Source organism: Tachypleus tridentatus, unplaced genomic scaffold (assembly GCF_004210375.1).
Source record: "Tachypleus tridentatus isolate NWPU-2018 unplaced genomic scaffold, ASM421037v1 Hic_cluster_1, whole genome shotgun sequence".
In the NCBI taxonomy this organism is placed as follows: Eukaryota; Metazoa; Arthropoda; class Merostomata; order Xiphosura; family Limulidae; genus Tachypleus; species Tachypleus tridentatus.
The window spans coordinates 32,738,314-32,759,708 of NW_027467777.1; the positions used below are offsets into that span (position 1 = coordinate 32,738,314).

The 21,395-nt window shown below is 32.0% G+C and overlaps 2 protein-coding genes across 3 annotated transcripts in view; one reads left to right on the forward strand and one right to left on the reverse strand.

Annotated features, from left to right (window-relative positions):
- LOC143242049 (uncharacterized) overlaps positions 1-3,853 on the forward strand; it is a 33,915-nt gene extending 30,062 nt beyond the window's left edge. Inside the window, exon 19 of the mRNA XM_076485389.1 lies at positions 259-3,853. Within this exon, the coding sequence (XP_076341504.1) occupies positions 259-450 (192 nt within the window). The 3' untranslated portion in view covers positions 451-3,853. The remainder of the gene's footprint in view (positions 1-258) is intronic.
- Positions 32-19,578, reverse strand: RIOK1 (RIO kinase 1). Of its 2 annotated transcripts, none has more exons than XM_076485390.1 (17): positions 19,487-19,578; positions 17,842-17,949; positions 13,856-13,902; positions 13,423-13,521; positions 11,130-11,179; positions 10,765-10,864; positions 9,984-10,062; positions 9,008-9,194; positions 8,357-8,418; positions 7,854-8,021; positions 6,826-6,963; positions 4,980-5,083; positions 4,609-4,781; positions 3,704-3,793; positions 2,886-2,939; positions 2,632-2,763; positions 32-2,040 (listed from the first exon to the last, which is right to left on the reverse strand). In XM_076485390.1, exons 2-17 carry the CDS (start codon positions 17,901-17,903, stop codon positions 1,933-1,935), a joined length of 1,653 nt encoding a protein of 550 aa, XP_076341505.1. In that variant the 5' UTR covers positions 17,904-17,949; positions 19,487-19,578; the 3' UTR covers positions 32-1,932. The 2 variants fall into 2 exon arrangements, with proteins under 2 accessions (XP_076341505.1, XP_076341507.1); XM_076485392.1 differs by having other exon boundaries at positions 19,505-19,543.
- Positions 19,579-21,395: the final 1,817 nt, after the last annotated feature.

A 21,395-nucleotide genomic window follows, 5' to 3' on the forward strand; every position in this document is an offset into this window, starting at 1 on the left:
ATTACATGAACAGCATTAAAAACACAACAAGTAATAAAATTAGTTGTTTCATAGAGCAATATTTCCAGCAAAATACATTACTTGTACTACTGTCATTAAAATGAAGTAAAATTTCAGGGTAGCTAGTGTAAGTTATTTGAACCAAGATATCAAATAAATTTGTTTGCTAGTATTAACTGATATGCATTTTAAAAAAGTAAAGTCAAATCATTAGTAATAGGAAGTTGACTTTCTGTGTGGCTTGGTTCTTTACTGCAGGTCACTGTGGGTGGAGACACTGCATCCAACCATCTTGGTGATGAGGTGGATATGGTTGTTCCTGATGTAATGTACAAGATTGGTTTAAGACAAGCTCTTTTAAGCTCACCTAACCCTTACAGTCTCTGGCCCTCTATATTTCGAGACGGGCATGTACCATCATCATCTGAAGACCAAGAACATCCTCTTTAGAGAAGAGAGAGAGAAAATTTCTTAGAAAGGTCGAGTGAAAACACTCTTCATGTAGGTTAAGTTATAAATTTGCATAGTTTAAAATAACTTCACTGATTGAACATTTTTTTGTTTTTTAAATTAGAAATCACAACATTCCTTCCAATCTAAGAAATATATATCCTGCAATAACCATCTTATAATCTATAAATAACAACTCGCCTGCTAAGCCTAAGAACATTCTCTCTGCTTTATATTTAAAATGAAACCTCTTCTGTTCAGTTGAGGAGGATCATCTGAAAGAAAATTATTTTCTGATTGACTGAAATTCTTTACATCAATATATTTGTCTACACCATGCTGTATGAAACCTAAACTATTTTTTTTGTCATTTATGTGAAGTTCTAATCAGTGCTAGTAAGAACATAGCACATTGGTTCCTAAGCCTATTCTGCTGATACTTTCCAGGGTCCCACTAGTCATTTTACAATTACTTGTTTTGAGGAAAAGTGTATATGTAGCTGTTGTGTCCCAGTCACTAAGTGGACCATGGCTTGCTTGGGGGGTCATGTGGGAGTCAACGTGAGAGACTTTGTTATCTGGTAGAATTTGTAGTTAAGTTTTCTAAACTGAAGAAGCACTTATTAAATATCTACAACAGTTTCACAGACAAGTTGACATTTTCTCTTGTCTTAGCAGATTTATACACTACTCCTTTCTGTAATCATGAAACTTTACTTAGGACCACAGAGTGAGAGAACAAGTGGTTTAAATAAACACTACACTATCTTCATACAAAATAATGGCAACACACAGATGTAATAAGTACATTTAAAAAAAACAACATGGAATTATTTGATTGTTGTTAAGTTTTAGATAAAAATCTGAGATTAATACCTTAGTCTACATGATACAGTACATCTTCAACTTCTGAGACAAGATGTGACACAAAATTTGTATGTATGTTTTTGGTCAAGTTAGCATATTTTGAAAACAAGATATAAATTTCGCCTGTGATAACTTGGTTTAGTTGACAAGGATGGCTGGATGAAGTATCATAACATGAACTATTTTCACCTGTATTTATTTAAAAGTAGCCAAGGACAAACATCAAATCAGCTTTCCAAACTTTGAACTTGTTCCACTGAAATTAAGAGCTAACCAGATACCCACTGCTAATTTTGGCACTGAATAGCTTAAACTTTAAATAATTGATATTCTAACATTGCCAGATTATGAATTTGACCTGAAATTCCACCAAAAAAATACAAAATGCACAAGTTATTTTCCATGAAACAGAGACAGCCAAAGTAAACTAGACCAAAACTTAAACACTGATTAATATTAATTATGACATTGTGCCTGTTACAAACCAAACTGTACTTTCCTATGATGCTTGTAGATGGTGACCATGTAATTGTCACAGAATTACACACAAAGTAAAAACAACCCAGTCTCTGAAGTACAATTTCCATCAAACATTTACAACCATGATTTCAGAAATCACTTTTTATTCCTCTTTCCTTGTTTAACTTTCCGTTTCTTTACATGTTTTGGCATCTTGTTCATCCGTTTCTCCTTCTGTGCCTCTTTTACACCTTTCTTTCTTTCCTGAAACAAACAGTTCCTTTAAATAAGGGTCATTACACGTGTATTACCAGAAAGAATATTTACCTTGCTTGCTGCATGTAAAACATTCGTAATAATTACATTTTTCTCCTAGAGGATTCTAGTATGTGGCTAGAACATTATTACCAGAAGTCTTAGTGTCACACTTAGTTAACCCTAAAAACGTTTGGGCTGAATTATTCTTGGTATTTTACAATTTCTTTAGAATAATAATACACAAATATTTTAATCTTTTTCAAAATTAGTGCTAAAACTTATTTTATAAAGCAAGTTTTTGTTTTCACCTTACCATAAGATTGAATACTGGAAACTTAGATGTACAAAATAATTACACAAGTAATCAGTTTGGATGTTTATGTAAACCTGCACAAGCCCTTTTATTGAGCTGATAAGCAAGGACGGCAACTAATTAATAGTATCTTCTAATAAGGGGGTTTCACTGTCACTCTTATGATTCTAGCAGTAGCTTTAAAAATGGATAAAGTATGCAAAACGCCTTCCCTTAATGTTATAAATACATAACGTAATTGTGGGTATTTAAAGCACAACTACATGATTTTCACTCAGAACTACCTTTTTACTGTTGGGTGATTCATCTCGAGGTCTTGCAGAGGAAGAAAACCTTGACTCTCGAGTTTCTTCGCTAACATTGCTATTCTCAGAATTACTGTCTTCCTCTTCAGAAGACTCTAGAAGTCGAGGTTTCTGTGGTGAACACAGTTAAAGTTAATATATTAACTTACGACAATAGAAATAAATGTTTTGGTTAATGTACAATCAAACTGAACATGTTACTCAGACAGATAGTTCAATTTAAACATAGTTACCTGTGTTGTGCCAGACAAATCTGGTTTGAGTCCAGTTAATGTATCATAAAGGATCTAGAAAAATATATAGATAAAACTGAATTACTGGAATATATTTTCAAGCACACTATACAAACGGAACCTCAGAATAACATGATGTTTTGATAGAAAGCTCAACTTCAAATAACACAAAAAACACATTTGTTTAATAATAATTTTAATGGTCAGATTAATCTGAAACTATCATAACTATATTTCATCACTGAATGAAAATTCAAAGATAAGGTTCACTGTTTAAACTAGTATAAAAAAGCCATATTCCTCTGCACCAATAGCTTGGGAGGGTGCAAAAAGTTTTAAGATAGCATCCTGAGATGAGAAAAGACCAAAAAATCTGAGAGTCCTATTACTAGACTCCCACCATCCACGGGTAACCTTCAACTGGCAATTTACACCCTTTCTCTTGGCTAGGGAAGCCACACTATATAGATATGAACAGCCCTAGACCACCCTATGTCTCGCTGCTAAGTTTGGTTCTGCTACCTCCAAAACATCTAGAAGCACACAACACGAATCAACACGCAATAACTTTTGTTGACAACTGTTACAAACATTTTATTACTCAATTGTTTTTAAGAACCAGGTCATAAAAACAGTAGATCTCATGAACAGCAGTTCTCTAAATGTCACCTTCATACAATAAACAGTTTGACTGTTTATAACTATATTGCTTACACAGGATCTAAACGATCATCAAATTACAGTAAAAGTAAGTTTATTTGAAATGAATTCATTCTTTTTATCAATGTAGAATAAAGGTACAATCTACTTTAACTTACCTGTTTCTCACCAGTTTGAATATCAATTATTTCTTTTTCAAAGTCAACCACCTGGTCAAGCCTCTGAGGAATGTAGGCATTTTTGAACACCTAAAACATCAAACAAGAAATTTGGTGTAGGAACTTTACAATAAACCTACTGTGAAAATACCTTGTTTGTTTTAACTTATTTTAACAACTACTTGTCTACGTTACATCTCTTCCTTTTACTCAATGTGCAGATAGTTTAATGTTACTTTCACACATAACAGTACAAGACAGCTGAAAGTGGTCACCATCAGAAGGAGCGGGTGTAATTCTAATACAGTATTATTAAACTATACTTTTTAGACCTGAGTGAGAATAGGTTTTACATAAAACTAACTTGTGAAACAATAGACATTATCAATAATGTTACAACACTAATATTTGTCAACTAAAAATATAAACACAGCATTACACACCGATGTTACTGCTGGAACATGACAGATATGTTGTTGTATCAAACCGCTACAACGGAAATGTGAAACTTTAAACTTACAGCTTTATTCTTACAACTTTCTAAAAGAAACAGCAAAAAAAAACACAACATGTTGAAGAAAACAGTGGCCAATAACCTTGACTTTAAACACTTCGTTATTCCTGGGTTACTGAATTATGTTGAAACCATGGCTGTCGTACCTTCCTTTCTTCAAACATAAAAGCTTTAATGAAACCCAATTTATTGTTATTATAGAGAGCAACCTCCATCATTATCTGAATATAATTATTAATTAGTTTACATTCTGCCAACTAATCCATTACCGTCATCAGGGGAGAACTGAGACCATTTTTATAGTGGTAGGAACCAGGATTCAATCCTGGGTCTCCGTCAGTAGGTCTTGAATCAACTAACTGTTGTCGTGGCATCTATGACAGTGACTCACCTCTTCTTCTACTTTTTCTTGCTGTGTCGTCTGTTTCAGACTTCGTTCAGTAGCGATTTTCTGAGCTTTTTCAATGTAATCTTCTATGTTGTTTTCATTAATGTTAGGATCAGTAATGAAGTCAAACAACTCCTTAACTGTCATAGTTGGAACTCCCTGTTTCCTGAAAAAATCTGTGTAACATAGAAAGAAACATTATTAGACCCTGATGTTTTCAATTTGAATGTTACCATAAGAATTAGTTGAAAACTTTATTCAACAGGTTAGTACCAGTATTTGTTCACTGCAAGACAACAAAAAATTATCTTTAAAAATAATTTATCTAATATTACAAGAATGACTGATAATTACAAATTAAGGTGCACATTTACCCGTTATGTTAGTGCAATCTTTCCGCAGGAACTCTAAAGCACGTGGGTGATCTTGCTCTACAGACTGGGAGACGTCTATCAAACACAGTTTCCCTTCATGATACCTGTTATCCAAATATTGTAAGAGTAACTACTCACTGAACATACATTAATAATGACGACCAGGAATGTACAACACAACAGCATGTTATATCGGTGTTAAGTATACGTACAACAATCACCTTTTTTCTGTACTATTATACTACAATTACAATCAATAAATACTGAAAAGGAAACATATGTTTACAAGAGATCTTCAAACTGATGTAGAAAGAGATTTTGGTTTTTATTCAAGTTACAGACACTGAGAAAAGAGCAGGAAACATGTTAGCGTGAAGAGTTACTTACTGACTGCTTGTTTCAAATACCAAAACTAAGCTACACACGCATTACTCATTCCTTAGTTTGAAATAGCAGACACTGGGAAAGTACCTACCAATGACACCTACAGTCCAAAATGTACTTATTTTAATTTTAACTAATGAAATGTAAAACGGAACCTTGAATTTATAGTGAAGACAATCTTAGATTTTTTTTAGCAGATTAAATGTATTTTGTGAGGTTTGTGTATAAACTCTACTGTCGAGCAAGTCTGTGGTGTTATTTCTGTAAAGATATAAACTCTACTGTCGAGCAAGTCTGTGGTGTTATTTCTGTAAAGATATAAACTCTACTGTCGAGCAAGTCTGTGGTGTTATTTCTGTAAAGATATAAACTCTACTGTCGAGCAAGTCTGTGGTGTTATTTCTGTAAAGATATTATTTTTAAATTGTGCCAACCTGCACTCTGGTGTTCTTGATACAACTTCAAACACAACAGAAGCATAAATTAAGTTACACACATCTTTATATAGTCTACACAGTTGAACACCTTTCCTATTACATAAAAGTACTGAACTTTAAGACACAGTAATCGAGAATAAAAACATGTTTACAAAATTAAGGTACCTTACAGAACCCAAGCCTTCTTACATAATATTAGCAATATTTTAGTACGATTAATTGTAACTAGTACTCAAATAATTTCTAGTTGTGAAAAATCAAGACAAACGAAACAATTACAAATGTCATTGTAACATACTAGGTGACACGACATCAACACACTCAAAAAGTAAGCAAAAATTAGAGGGACAATTCTTTAAATATCCTATTAACTAGAAAGTTATTAAAGAGCCTTTGTATTTGAACCTGTATATAAAATCAGGTGTGAAGTGTTAAGTTGTGTTCTTGTACACCAGTAAATATGGTAGTATTGCAGTTCTTAAGTAGTTACAATGATCATAGTGAAAAGACATCTCTGAGGATCTCAAAACATGGCCTAAGCATCTTTAAAATAGTTATACTTGTGGATTTTCAAAAATAAATTTCCTTTGAATAAAAAGCTTGAGTGAATCAAATGTTAGATCCTTTCTAAATTAATTTTTGGTATTGCATCATATGTCTGTCATTCCTGGTTAATAACAATTAACCACAAAACCTAAAAAGGTATTTAAAAATTCTTCTAACTTAATATAAAAGATGCATTTGATAAAAAACAAGACTTTAACAACTTTCCAAAATAAATAACATATTTAAAGTGAATTTTAAATTTCAATTAAAAATGAACAAATGCTTAAGAAAGGTACAAAATGAACAAGCAAATTGTTCAGTTTTGGGTAAAAATATTTTTTATAAGAAACAAACCGAAAAATACCTGATAAATATTTATCATCCTCATTAAAAAAGTATGACGTATGACATTTGAAGACCTTTTAGTCCTAACAATGACATGAAAATGTAATACAAATAATCAGTAATTCATAACTTACAACATATTGAATTCACTCAAGTCAGCATGCACAAGTTTACAGTTATTAAACAGTTTTCTCATCATCAGTACACAATCCAGGTACAGTTCCCTCGCTTTGGAGTTACTCAGTTCGACGTCTTTCAGCAGAGGAGCAGGCCTGAATTAAACAAAAACTATAAAACAAAAGCCTTCTTAAAACCATCAATAAGCTCCTGACAATGAGAAGAACAAAACACCATTGGTTAATTTTATTAAGCATATTTATTTCCTATATATATGAACATTTTACCCATTTGTTACCCTAGAATCTATTAAATAGATTAACAAAACGATACGTTGAATTCACTAAAGTTAAAGCACATATTTAAAGAGCAGCTAAATTTTTGTAATTATCTTTTTAATGAGGTCCAAAATGATTAACATGTTGTGTGATCAAACATGACATCAGTTAGGTAATAAAACAATCAACAACCCTTTTTAAAACAGCCCATTATGCCTACATTTTAACACTACGGAACAACGTTACAAAAAGTTCAACACTTTTACTGCTCTTAAAAAACTATGTTTATATAATAGAGATTTAATATTCTATAATCTCAAAAGTTATTTGTTTCCAAGATAGATCAGATTTTCAACCATTCTTCAAATTATACTTTTGGAAAAAGTTTGTATTCTTATAGCAAACAAACATCAGGCTATCTGCTGAGGGGAATGAAACCCCCGATTTCAACATTGTAAATCTGTAAACTTTGGAAAAGTACCATATTAATTAAAAGAAGTTGTGCTCATAAGTTTCCTCTGCAATGGTAAAACAATCATTTTCTGTGTACAAATGCCAGAAGTGCTATCGTTATATCACAGGCTGCATTTACATAAGGACTGACTCTGAAGCTACTTTTCAATCCTATACAGAAAAGCATTTAATAGGTAAGGAGAGGTATGCTTTCTTTCTTGTTAAAATTAATATGGTAGTAAAACTAAAGGTAAGAACAAAAGTTTTGTACCAGAATTTGCAAGAATCACAGACATGATTTTTTTTTTACTAACCATCCATTGGATCCAATGAATTCCATCACTAAAACATGACTTCGAAGCATCACTGGTTCTGGACACGGTAAGCCTGAAGAATAGATGCGAGACAAGTTTCTCATTTCTTTCTCTGCCCAAGTCCTGACCATTTTTCTGGGATTATGTCGAGCGTAACCGTGTCGAAACCTGAAATTATTAACAACAAAAACTTGGAAGCATATAATAACTCTTTCCTTGACAAGACATAACATACAAATTTAAATTTGTCTGGCATATTATAGCCAGAAAATAGACTAGAGAATTTTAATTACAGAAAACTTGCAAGTTTAAATTAATTTCTAATATGTCAAGAGGTTAACAATTAGTCAAACGTCTGACAGAATATCTGTACCTGTGAGTCACATCTGCAAGCAAGCACAATGCTTATTTAACCTCGAAGAAAAACACTTGAAACAAGTACACTTATTTATGTCATAAACGAAAATCTCAAATTCCTACAAACTTTTTTAATGTAAACTTACCGGAATTCTCCAGACACATATTTATCCCTGTCCTTGAATATCAGGATCGAAGTCTTGTATACCTGAATAATTAATAAATCAATATTTTAAATCTATTCCAGAAATAAGTAATCACATCATTCACACTTTTAGAAAGTTAACAAATATTTTAATAAACTGTTTGTTCTTTTTAATTTAATGAAAGACAGAGAGGCTGATTGTTTTACAAGTTACTAAGAACATTTCTTACAATTCTTAAAACTTACAAACATCAACAATTTACAGTAAGTTGTTTATGTGGTATCAGGTTTTAGGTATGTTTGAAAGAGGAGACTGAAACAAGACATGAAAGAACACATAACACAGAGTAAGGATATCAAAAAACAAGTGGCATAATTTTTAAAGTAGTTCTCACTTAGGCTTATCTCTACAAAAATCTGTAACAATAAAAATGTAACGTCAGTTTAATACTTTACTTTTACATATGCAGTTGTCAAGGAAACGGGGAACAAACTTAAAATATTTGTATCATTAAACCAACAACAACTACATATAATAAAACCCATTCTGTGGTCACATGATTTATAGGATTATCTTTTCCAGTGTTACATGTTACATGACAGACATTAACAGTAAAATACTACTACTGTTGTTTATAGACATACACCTTACTTTGACAGCTTTATCCTTTCCAGTGTTACATGTTGCGTGATAGACGTTAGCTTCCTTTCCTGTACTAATACATCCATTAACCTGCTGAATGATTTGCCGATTGAGCATCTTAAAGAGAATCACTCTGGTGCGTGGATCCAGCACTTGTTCCACAGTCGCACGTTCCTTTTTATCTTTAACTCTCATCCTAGAAACAATACAGAAGTTATAATCCTGCTTTCATGACCAAGTAATTAACATGTTAAACTTGGTTGATTTTTAATACAAAGTTAACACCAGCAGAAACAACTGCTGAGATTTACTGCACGTAATTGAAATGGGATATTTTGTATTCATTTAACACAGTAGGAAAAATTATGTGTGTTGAGCGCATGCAGTGTAAGTGCATTTAATTATGGTCATGTGTATTATTAAAGATTCTAGATATTAAAACCATTCAATATTAGAGAATGTAAACAATAAATACATATGGTATAATAGGTAGTTAATATAAAGAAAATGTTGTATTAGAAAATATAAATGTTTAATACATCAGTTTGTAAATATTAAGTATATCAGGTGATATTTAAAACACAAAGCTATCTAGATAATGTTTTTTATGTTAAATTTTGCTCAAAGCTACTTGAAAGTTGTCTGCACTAAACATCTCTAATTTTGAAGTGGTACAGAAATGGCAGCTTGTAAAAAGAAACAAAAAACACCCATTGCCAACTCTTTACTACTATTTATTAACAAAAAGTGGGATTGCCTGTGATGTTACACCTCTCTCCCTACCCCCACATCCACAACTGGAAGGGTGAGCATGTTTGGTGAGATTTGAACACAAAACCCACAGGCTGATAGTTGAGCACTTTTGCCACCAGGTTGTGCTATCAGATAAAAATATACACAGTAAAATAAAACTACAAATTTTCACTGGGAGATTATGTTGTGTAAGATTAAAGGAAAATTATCTTTTTCGTGTATGAAACTCCACCTTTCTGTTTGAGATTTTCTGTAAGCTTCAGTGAGAGTGTTGACGGCTGATGGCGGGAGGGATGGTCCTTCATACTTTTCTAATAAAAAACACAAAAGTTTGACATCACACAAAATTTTAAATGGAGAACATATTTAACTACTCATTTATAAATTATAATTTCCATCATTAAAGGTACCATTGGATTCCCACATTATTGTTATTGTTTTAATGATACACTGTTAACCAGTGACTGGATAATTTGTTATCTTGTTTTACACATTTCACTAAAATTCATTCAAGATAAGGAACATAAATTACAAGAAACACAAACACTAACAAATAAAGTTGTTTTGAAATCAAACATTTTACTTTTACATTTGTACACTGGATCCAAAAAATATCTCCATCAACAGTTTACAAGTTCAAAAAAATTTATAACTGATCAAAGAGCACAATTCCATCAACTGTATTTTGTGGTTATAATACTTGTTACTGAGTAACTAATGGACCAATAAGTATACTTCTCATTGTTTTAAAGTAATAAGTAAGCATTCAGCTATTTAAATATATTTTTTTTACTGGTATAAACAAATATTTTTTTCACAAAGTTCAAAAGTTTAGGAAAGAAACCGTTCTATTCACTGCACACAAGAAACACAAATTACAAATTATATAGGTATTTGAGATAACAACTACGGCAGGATTTTAATGACAAAAAATATAACGTTTATATTCACACTGGTCATGAATAAGGTAGTTATTTAACTTTAGAAAAAAGAATTAAAACTGCACTACTTACCAACATTAATTTTGTTGATATATTTATGTAAAAGTTTCTCATTAGGTTGAAACACTGATGTCTTGTTACTCCCATTTTGCTGGTTTGAATTGGCCATCATCTGAAACAAACAAGGAATCCTCAACAGCTGCAGCTGTAATCAGATCTCAAATCACTCATTAAATCTATCTATAAACTAAGCATCTGTCCTTGAATAACAATAGTTATAATAAATATACCTGGTTCTCAAGTAAAAATATAAAGAAACCTATTTTCAAATATAATGAAAGCCTATTAATATTCATAGCATAATAATATAATAGTTTTGTTCATTAGAGTTCACAGTAACATTAAAACAAACCTAAGTTAATTTTTTAGTTTGATACCTGTCCTAGATGTGGTCCTTGTTTCTTGGCATTACTATACTTCATTATGCCTGTAAACCAACAAAAGAAATAAGAATATGACAATTTTCTTCAGAATAAAGGAAAATTATTGAAACAGACCAAGTTTATGATTGTAAAAAAAAATATTTTTCATATAAAACACAGAATAAGCTTACAACAATAATTAAACATTAATTAATTAATTTGTAGTTAAGCTGTAGTAAATCTACAGGCTTACTGCTGTGTCAGTGGAAAACCAGTATTTAATAACGTTTCTAGTGTTACAAGTCTACAGGCTTACTGCTGTGTTAGTGTAAAACCAGTATTTAATAAAGATTCTAGTGTTACAAGTCTACTGGCTCACTGCTGTGTCAGTGTAAAACCAGTATTTATTAAAGTTTCTAGTGTTACAAGTCTACAGGCTTACTGCTGTGTTAGTGTAAAACCAGTATTTAATAAAGTTTCTAGTGTTACAAGTCTACAGGCTTACTGCTGTGTCAGTGTAAAACCAGTATTTAATAAAGATTCTAGTGTTACAAGTCTACGGGCTTACTGCTGTGTCAGTGTAAAACCAGTATTTAATAAAGATTCTAGTGTTACAAGTCTACGGGCTTACTGCTGTGTCAGTGTAAAACCAGTATTTAATAAAGTTTCTAGTGTTACAAGTCTACGGGCTTACTGCTGTGTCAGTGTAAAACCAGTATTTAATAAAGTTTCTAGTGTTACAAGTCTACGGGCTCACTGCTGTGTCAGTGTAAAACCAGTATTTAATAAAGATTCTAGTGTTACAAGTCTACGGGCTTACTGCTGTGTCAGTGTAAAACCAGTATTTAATAAAGATTCTAGTGTTACAAGTCTACGGGCTTACTTCTGTGTCAGTGTAAAACCAGTATTTAATAAAGTTTCTAGTGTTACAAGTCTACGGGCTCACTGCTGTGTCAGTGTAAAACCAGTATTTAATAAAGTTTCTAGTGTTACAAGTCTACGGGCTCATTGCTGTGTCAGTGTAAATCCAGTATTTAATAAAGATTCTAGTGTTACAAGTCTACGAGCTCACTGCTGTGTCAGTGTAAAACCAGTATTTAATAAAGATTCTAGTGTTACAAGTCTACGGGCTCACTGCTGTGTCAGTGTAAAACCAGTATTTAATAAAGTTTCTAGTGTTACAAGTCTACGGGCTCACTGCTGTGTCAGTGTAAATCCAGTATTTAATAAAGATTCTAGTGTTACAAGTCTACGAGCTCACTGCTGTGTCAGTGTAAAACCAGTATTTAATAAAGATTCTAGTGTTACAAGTCTACGGGCTCACTGCTGTGTCAGTGTAAAACCAGTATTTAATAAAGTTTCTAGTGTTACAAGTCTACGATCTCACTGCTGTGTCAGTGTAAAACCAGTATTTAATAAAGAACATCTGTAATAATCTTTCTTTTGTTTCTAAAGAAGTCCCCTTTAACTTCACTATAGAACTAAAACAATTCTCATAAATTATTCGACAATTTATAACATAAAAAACAGAGAGTTACAATTTCAACTCCTTCAACAACAGAAAATAAAATGGTACAATAAACATTTAACATGAACAGACCTACTTTTAACCTTAGAAATGTGGATTTTTTTTTTTTTTTAAATAAAACAAAGGGTATTCCAAAAGGAATGCTACAAATTATGATTCGCAGAAATGGAATTTTCAAAAAAAACAAAATTTAACTTTATTCTTTCACATATAACTTAGGAGACACTTTCCGTTAGATTTCCTCATTTCGTATTGTTTTGAAGATTCAGTCTAATATACAAGAGGAGGAGGTAGGACCCTAATAGCAAGAACTCATTGTTTATTAGTGTGCATTACTGTTTCTGGTCTAACCTCATATATTTTGAAGCACAGTATACTTGCCCTACTGTTAACTGTATTGCTGTTTATTGTAGTGCATTATAAGTTATGAGAGTGTTATCAAACATTTGTTGCTGGTCGAAATATGTAGCTTGTTTCTTCATGGAGCCTAATTAGTGAGTCTAATTTCTGTAGTCTGACGATTATTGGTGAAATACCACACAAGTATTCGTATACCTAAGAAAGCAACCAGTAAGGTACCAGCTCTGATGACCTATGATTATATGTATACATAATGAAAACTAATAAATAACTTAATTCATTTTCAATGAAACAAATTTTCTATTCAGATTACTTCAAATGTTTCAGAACAAGTTGCAGTATCAATTATTTACAAATCTCTGTTCACTTCTCTTTCTTGTACTCCTGCCATTAAAACGTTAACTGCTGCCAAAGACATACCTGAGCAATTACCTTCTTCCCATTCATCAAAATCCTCTTCATCACTATACTCTCCATCACTTACTTCATCAACATCATCTTGGATATCTAAGTTTTCAACTTAATCATACAATAAGGGAAATGTCACTTTGTTAAAACATTACAAAAATCACTTATAACTAACTTCTATTGTAATAAATGTTAAAGATGTATTGGTAAAAAACTGATGTTTTTAGTCTACAAATAAAAAATTGCTTATTTCAGAATGAAACATTTTTATTTTACTATAGCAATGTAACAATATTGAGGTTCAATTAACTGGACAATCAGTAACAATAAAATCATCTGAGTAAAAAAAACTGTCACTAAAAAGTATACAAAATAATGAGTTAATCAAAAGGTCACACTGGAGTAACAGTAAATATTTTTACCATGAGATTAAAACTTCACTCACGTTTAATATCTGAAGTGGACACATCCTTCGTTTGAAAAGTCACTGATCTTTAATAAAATTCAAAATAATTACAAAATATTCATCCCTGTAATAGAAGCATTTTCTTCAACCTTCTAAAATTAGATAAATTTAAAAGCCTAGATACCTAACCTGATCTGATTTGTAAATTAGAAGCTGAAATATCCATCAACTGACGGGGAATGTTTAAACTTAACTGAAACAATCACAAGTTTAACTGCAATTATATATTTCAAAGTAATGCAACTTGAACATAGACTTCAAACTATAGCAATGCTTTTTCATGAAGATTTGTAGATTACTTTCCATCTACCAACAAATAAAGGTTTTGAAGTGATTAAACCCACTACATTTCATTGACCATAAGAAAAACATGATCGTTTGAGAAACAATACAACAACTTTCATACTTTGACCTTGAATCCCTTTATAATATTTAACACTGCCTGATGTATCGAGATTGTTTGAGATTGACTCAATAGATTAAGAGTAATTAACCAATAGGCTTAACAAAATAGAAATAGGGTTAAGTTCAGTTTTGACCTTCTTAAGACATTTCCCATAGTTCACAGTGTTTACATACAAATTTTGGTTGATATTGGGCCAATAGGCCCAGAGGAGTTAGGGTGCAAATAAACATACATTTTGTTTTTAAAAATGTAGATGTAACAAAGATGTTTCAGTGAACATTTGCAGCCAAATAAAATAAATTTACTTTTAAAACAGTCTAATTCTTCTAATCCAATTTTTCTCTATTAGAACCAATACAAAGTTACAATAGAATGTATGAAACAAAACTACATCTCAACTTTGTTTGGTATTAGGTTTGTAGTGTGATGCCACTAAAAACTTGTCAATTTTGGGAAGTGTATCTAACAGTTCTTCCTGCAGCAAAGTATTTATAAATCAAAATAATAAACGCATGTCCAAATCATGAATTTAGAAATTACAAGAGGAGATATTCATTGTACTGAATGGCATTAGAAAACAAAAGAATCAACATGGAACAGCAGGACCATCAAGAAAGAGACCTGCAATAATTCAGACCATAGTCTTGGTGAATAAATTAGTTTTGTCACAGGTAAGAATCCACAAACACAATGGCCAGTGGCAACATAATACAAAATTTTTCTAGAAAAGAGACAGTATTCATGCTTACACAAGTACCTTACAAAACATATCTACTCAACCCTGAGACAGTATTCATGCTTACACAAGTACCTTACAAAACATATCTACCCAACCCTGAGACAGTATTCATGCTTACACAAGTACCTTACAAAACATATCTACTCAACCCTCATATACTTCAACTGACAATTAAATGGATACTCATGCAACTTGTCAAATAATCAAATGGAACACCTATGGATTTATATCATCCTCGTGAAGTTTCAGGTTAACAAAGAGAGAGTTTCCAACTGACCATTGCCAGGTACGTCTTAGGAACGAAAGTGTAAACATGAACGGAATTGTACAGGGCGTTGCAGTTAGATGTTAGGTTATTAATTAGTATAGGTATAAAGGTGTTCCTTTATATTGGTTTAATTTTGGTTTTAGTTGCTGTATTAGTAAAGCTTCTTTGATTTTGCATTTGTTTATATTTGTTTCCCTACTTAGTATCTGGGTGTTTTCTATGGTTATGTTGTGTTTCTTTGACTTGCAGTGTTCAAAAACATGTGAAGGTAACTTTTTATGTTCTTTGAATCTGGTTTCCATTTTTCTACTTGTTTATCTACTATAAAAGTCATGGGTGTTGTTGCATTGTATTTTATAAATAATGTTGGTGTTGTGTTTGTCAGTGTAGTTTTTACATAGTATGGACTTTAGTTTTGTACCTGGTTTACTGGTATGTTGTGTTTTGCTCTAAGTTGGTTATATTTTCACTGACATATGGTATACAGAAGTACAAGTTGTTGAAGTATGTTGTTGGTCCAGGTGTGTGGGGCATATAATGTTTTTCCACATTTTTTAGGAAATTTGTTGATGTTGGTGAAGTGTTGTTTTATTTTGTTCATTTCATCGTTAATTTTATTGGGTTGGTATAGTTTTGTGGCTGTGTTTATTTGGTTTCTTAATATGTCTTGGATATAAAGACCCCAACCCATTGATACACATCGCCGGGCCACCAATTAGCAACCGTTATAGAATTCACTAACAACAAAATTAACTTTATATTCAATGACCAAAACTACCTACAAATAAATGGCCTAAGTATGGGCAATCCTATGTCACCTCAAGATCACAAGAACCAATACACAACTGAAAACAGAAATCCAACGAAATGTCACCCATACTGGACTATACATTTCCTGGGACTCAGCACGTGAAAAAAAAAAAAAACTCAACATTGAGAATACATTTTTACTTCAAGTTGGTTTCTCATCATCACAAAATGGAGTAGAGATGTGCCTTTAAAATAATAACCTTATGACAGAGCTTTGTGCAATGAAACCTATGTAGCAGGATTATTGTGAAAATGCACAGTAATCAAACAGAGGATGACTGGACATGGTAAAATGGGCTGTAATTACACAGTAAAGCTTTGAAATCATTTTCACATAATGTACTCAACCAGTGAATAATACTGGTATTACAATTATGTTTTTACTGATTAACTTTGATTGCAAATTTATCAACAACTTAAATCTCCAAATATGGCCAAACCTTATGAGATATTAGGATTATGACCAAACACACTATTAACAGCAATATTATTAAACTGGTAAAACAGTACTCTCTAATCATTATAACTAAAAATAGTATACAAAATTAACTATTTATACATGCAGGTAACTTGCTTGGATTAAACGTTATTCATTATATCTACGATGAAATTTTTCTTTCACTGTTTTTAAACTTCTTTTATTTAACGTACATGAATACTGAATAGAATATTAATTCTAATTTATATATACTTGATATATTCAATAAAAGCTAAGCCTATAAGTCATAATTACTTCAAAAAAATACCCCAGATCTGTGTTTACTTTTTGTATAGATTTAATAAAAACTAAGCCTACAGGTCAAAATTACTTCAAAAATATACCACAGATCTTTGTTTACTTTTTGTGTATATTTAATACAAGCTAAGCCTATAGGTCATAAATACCTATAGGTCATAAATACTTCAAAACTTCAAGAAAATACCACAGATCTTTGTTTACTTTTTGTGTATATTTAATACAAGCTAAGCCTATAGGTCATAAGTACTTCAAAAATATACCACAGATCTTTGTTTACTTTTTGTGTATATTTAATACAAGCTAAGCCTATAGGTCATAAATACTTCAAAAACATACCACAGATCTTTGTTTACTTTTTGTGTATATTTAATACAAGCTAAGCCTATAGGTCACAAATACTTCAAAAACATACCACAGATCTTTGTTTACTTTTTGTGTATATTTAATACAAGCTAAGCCTATAGGTCACAAATACTTCAAAATATACCACAGATCTTTGTTTACTTTTTGTGTATATTTAATACAAGCTAAGCCTATAGGTCATAAATACTTCAAAAACATACCACAGATCTTTGTTTACTTTTTGTGTACAGAATTAAAATCTAGTTGATTAATTTAGACTTTAAAATTTCAAAGTGTAGTTAGATTAGTACAACTGATACAAATATGTTTTGATTACTTTGTCCTAGTTAGTTTCATTTCTTGCTTTGCATAATTCAGTAAAAATAAATAAATTTACACAACAAACAAATGTAATAACTTTAATTACTGTTTTCTACTAGTTTATTGATGCTACACATAAATCAAATAAAATAAATTCTGTTATCTTGTGAAACAGTAGCATGCCTATGTGTGTGCCTGGTTTTCAATCACTTGGTGTTTTAACTCAGGAAAATATGAAACATATTCTACAGAACTTTTATAGATAAACAATAACCAAACTGTTTCAACATTAAATACTTATGTAGTTATATGTAGATAAAGTGAAGAAAAACAAACGTACATATCACTGGGAGCATCTTCAAACTGGCCACACACAGTAATCTGTGTTACAGTCTCAGCCATATTTTGTACATATACCACGTTGTTTTCCTTGTTCTTTGTTTCAGCTCTGTGGATAAAGAAGTAGTGTTTGGGATAGTTTCAAAGGCTGTGAGCTTTATGATTACAAAACTATACTTAATGTGACTAAACATTAACAAAAAACTTTGTATGTTATAGAAACTTTCAAGATATATATGAGACAGGAAGAATTTGATTCAAAGTTCTAAAAGTATTTTAGAATTATTCTACCATTCACCAAGTTATCTTTCTGATATGACATTATAACCACTTATCAACTTATGAAAGCAATAACATGAAACATAACAATGTATAACATAATGTATAACACAGTTTGATGATTAATACACTTTTATTTTTCCTTTTACCCAAAATTTTGTAATAATTCACTTATTGTGTGCATGTTTTCTTAAGCAAAGCCACCTCAGGCTAACTGCTGAGCCCACTGAGAGGAATCAAACCCCTGATTTTAGCATTGTAAGTCTGTAGACTTACCACTGTACTCGCAGGGGGTTTCACTTATTGAAGATAATTCCACACACGTACTTTTAAAAAGCTTATAAACATGATGTATTTTGTTCTTTATTTTTCCATTTCTGGACCTCAGGATAGTACTAACATTAAAGGTGAGTCATACAAAGAAAATTTATTATTTTTTAACAAACATTAGGTAAACATTGGAAACACATCAAAATTTTTTAAAAGCTGCGAGTTACTAGGAAACATGCTCACATCACTAACACAAATGAAAAGCAATGAACTTGTACTTGGACATGATTCACTAAAAACCACTGAGAAATATGTGATATTACTCAACAGCTTAATTTCTGAGTTTGTGTTATCAATTCCTTTTGTTCAGGTGTTTCAACTTTAAAACATACTGTACTGTTCTGCACTACAATATAAGAAAGATTCGCTAATGATTTAATACATGTGGTCATAGAACTATTATATTACTGGAATATACTAAAACAGAGCTTTGCATCTTCAAGGTGTAGCTGTTACAATCTCATGTTACACAGGATTTTGGCATCACTTTATGGCAGAGTTAGTTTTGTAAAGAAGTTTCCACAAGTGAAACCAAATGTCAGGAAAGTTCTCGTATGTTTAAAAGATTAATACCTCACAGTATGAAGAATTACTTGAAATTTACAGTCAACAATGTTATAGATCCTGTGATAATGTGACATAACAAGCAAGTTGGCAAACTCTATCATATATTAATATGTTTGAAAAAAATACAATGTGAAACTGCAATTAAAACTGAGGGGAAAAAACAACAACACATTGTCTGATGCATCAGTATGCTGTATTGTACTGAGACTTAGTAAAAATAAAAATAAAGATATTGTACGAATACAAGTTGCTTGGAGAATAATTATTAGAGACCCCCCAACTACTATCAGTATCACACTGCCACGTGAATTTAAAACTACAAACAAGTCGTAGTACTTCATAATTTATGCGCCTAACAAATACTTTAATTGTGAGAAACGAAAGAGTATATGTACACTAAATAAAAGGTACCTAAGAAAAGTTTATATTCTCTTACTTGTGTATCTATATGCTAAGTGGAAATTACTCACCAAAACCCTAACACTAACCTCCCATGCGTTGCTTGTTTACTTGTGAAAGGCGAATGGCCCTCTAGCAACACGTTTATGTCAAAATTAAATATTTAGAATGACTATTTGCTGAAAAAGATATAATTAATGTAAAAACCCAAGAACATTTTCCATGTATCGTACAAGTTGTGTGAAAAAACAACAAGTTAATATACTACTGAATTTCTTAATAGCAATAAGTTTTTTCTAGAATACAAAATACATTTAATCATTTGAATCGAAATTGCTTATGTTAAATTTGTAAATATTATTTTTTTATTTTTTTTACTTTTGCCCAAAGCTACTTGAGGGCTATCTGTGCTAGCCGTCCCTAATTTAGCAGTGTAACATTAGATGGAAGGCAGCTAGTCATCACCTCCCACCGCCAACTCTTGGGCTACTCTTTTACCAATAAATAGTGGGATTGACCATCACATTATAATGCCCCAACGACTGAAAGGGCGAGCATGTTTGGTGCGAAGGGGATGCGATCCCGCGACCCTCAGATTACGAGTCGCACGCCTCAATACGCTTGGCCATGCCGGGCCTTTTCATCAAGTCATGAAACTAGTATTTTTATTATTAGATTTTCAAAGAATGAGTTTTAGTGCCACTATAATAAAAATAAATATTCATTTCTTTATTCAGTTTTGCGAAAAACTACAACAGTTTGTTTTGAATTTCGCGCAAAGCTACACGAGGGTTATATTCGCTAACTATCCTTAATTTAGCAATAAAAGATTAGAGGAAGGCATCTAGTCATCACCACACACTGCTAATTAATGGGCTACTTTTTTACCAATGAATAGTGAGATTATAAAGCCCCAACAGCTGAAAGGATCATAATGTTTGGTAAAACGGAGATCCAAATCCAGGCCAATTACAAGACTAACCCTTATTTGACGTTGTATAATTAATGGAAAGCAACTATCGCTCAGAGTTTGAGATATTTTTGGGTGAGCAAATAGTGGGATTAAAATGTCACTGTTGTAGCACATCAACGGCCATAGAGCACAATTCTGCAGGAAGGGGAGGCGAACCATACACCTTCAAATTGTTAATACGAGTAGGGTAACTACTGTACCACAACCAGTTATTAAACAAAGTAATTATTTAAGAGGGTTAAGTTCTAGTGCTTTTTGGATTTTGGAAAATGTGAATTTTAAAACAAGTGAAACATAATATTTTGTAATTTTTGCAAACTTAGCAAAAAAAGTGCAGACTGTTAGTACTTTAAAAAAAATTGCAAAAATATCAAAATTTGCTACTGAAGAAAGGTAGTTATATGGAAGTTATACAATAGTCAAAATTACAAGAAAAAAGTATTACTTGACGGTTTTATACATGTCATACGATGTTAGTTGTTTTTTTCAATTTCGCGGAAAGCTACTCGAGGGCGATCTGCGCTAGCCGTTCCTAATTTAGCAGTATAAGACTAGAGGGAAGGCAGCTAGTCGTCATCACCCACCGCCAACCTGTGGGCTACTCTTTTATCAACAAATAGTGGGACTGATGTCCCATGTTTGGGTGCGACAAGGATTCGAACCAGCGACCTTAAAATCACGAGTCGAACGCCTTAACCCACCCGGCCATGTAGTATTAGGGCTCTTACATTCGTAAAATAGTACATTCTTTATGGTCCTTTAGAGACTTTCAACAATTAGAAGACTATGACAAGATTTTGTTTCTTTGTTTGCTATGGTGTACAAAACTACATAATGGGTTATCTGTGTTGTGTCCACTATGGGCATTGAAACCAACTTGTTAGTGTGATAAGCCTTCAGAATTACAGTTGAGGTCCTGGGGTACGACTTTAAGCATGATATTACTTTCAGTGTAAAAAATACCTGTCGCCTTTTCGCCCGTGGTGACATTATAATGTGACGGTCAG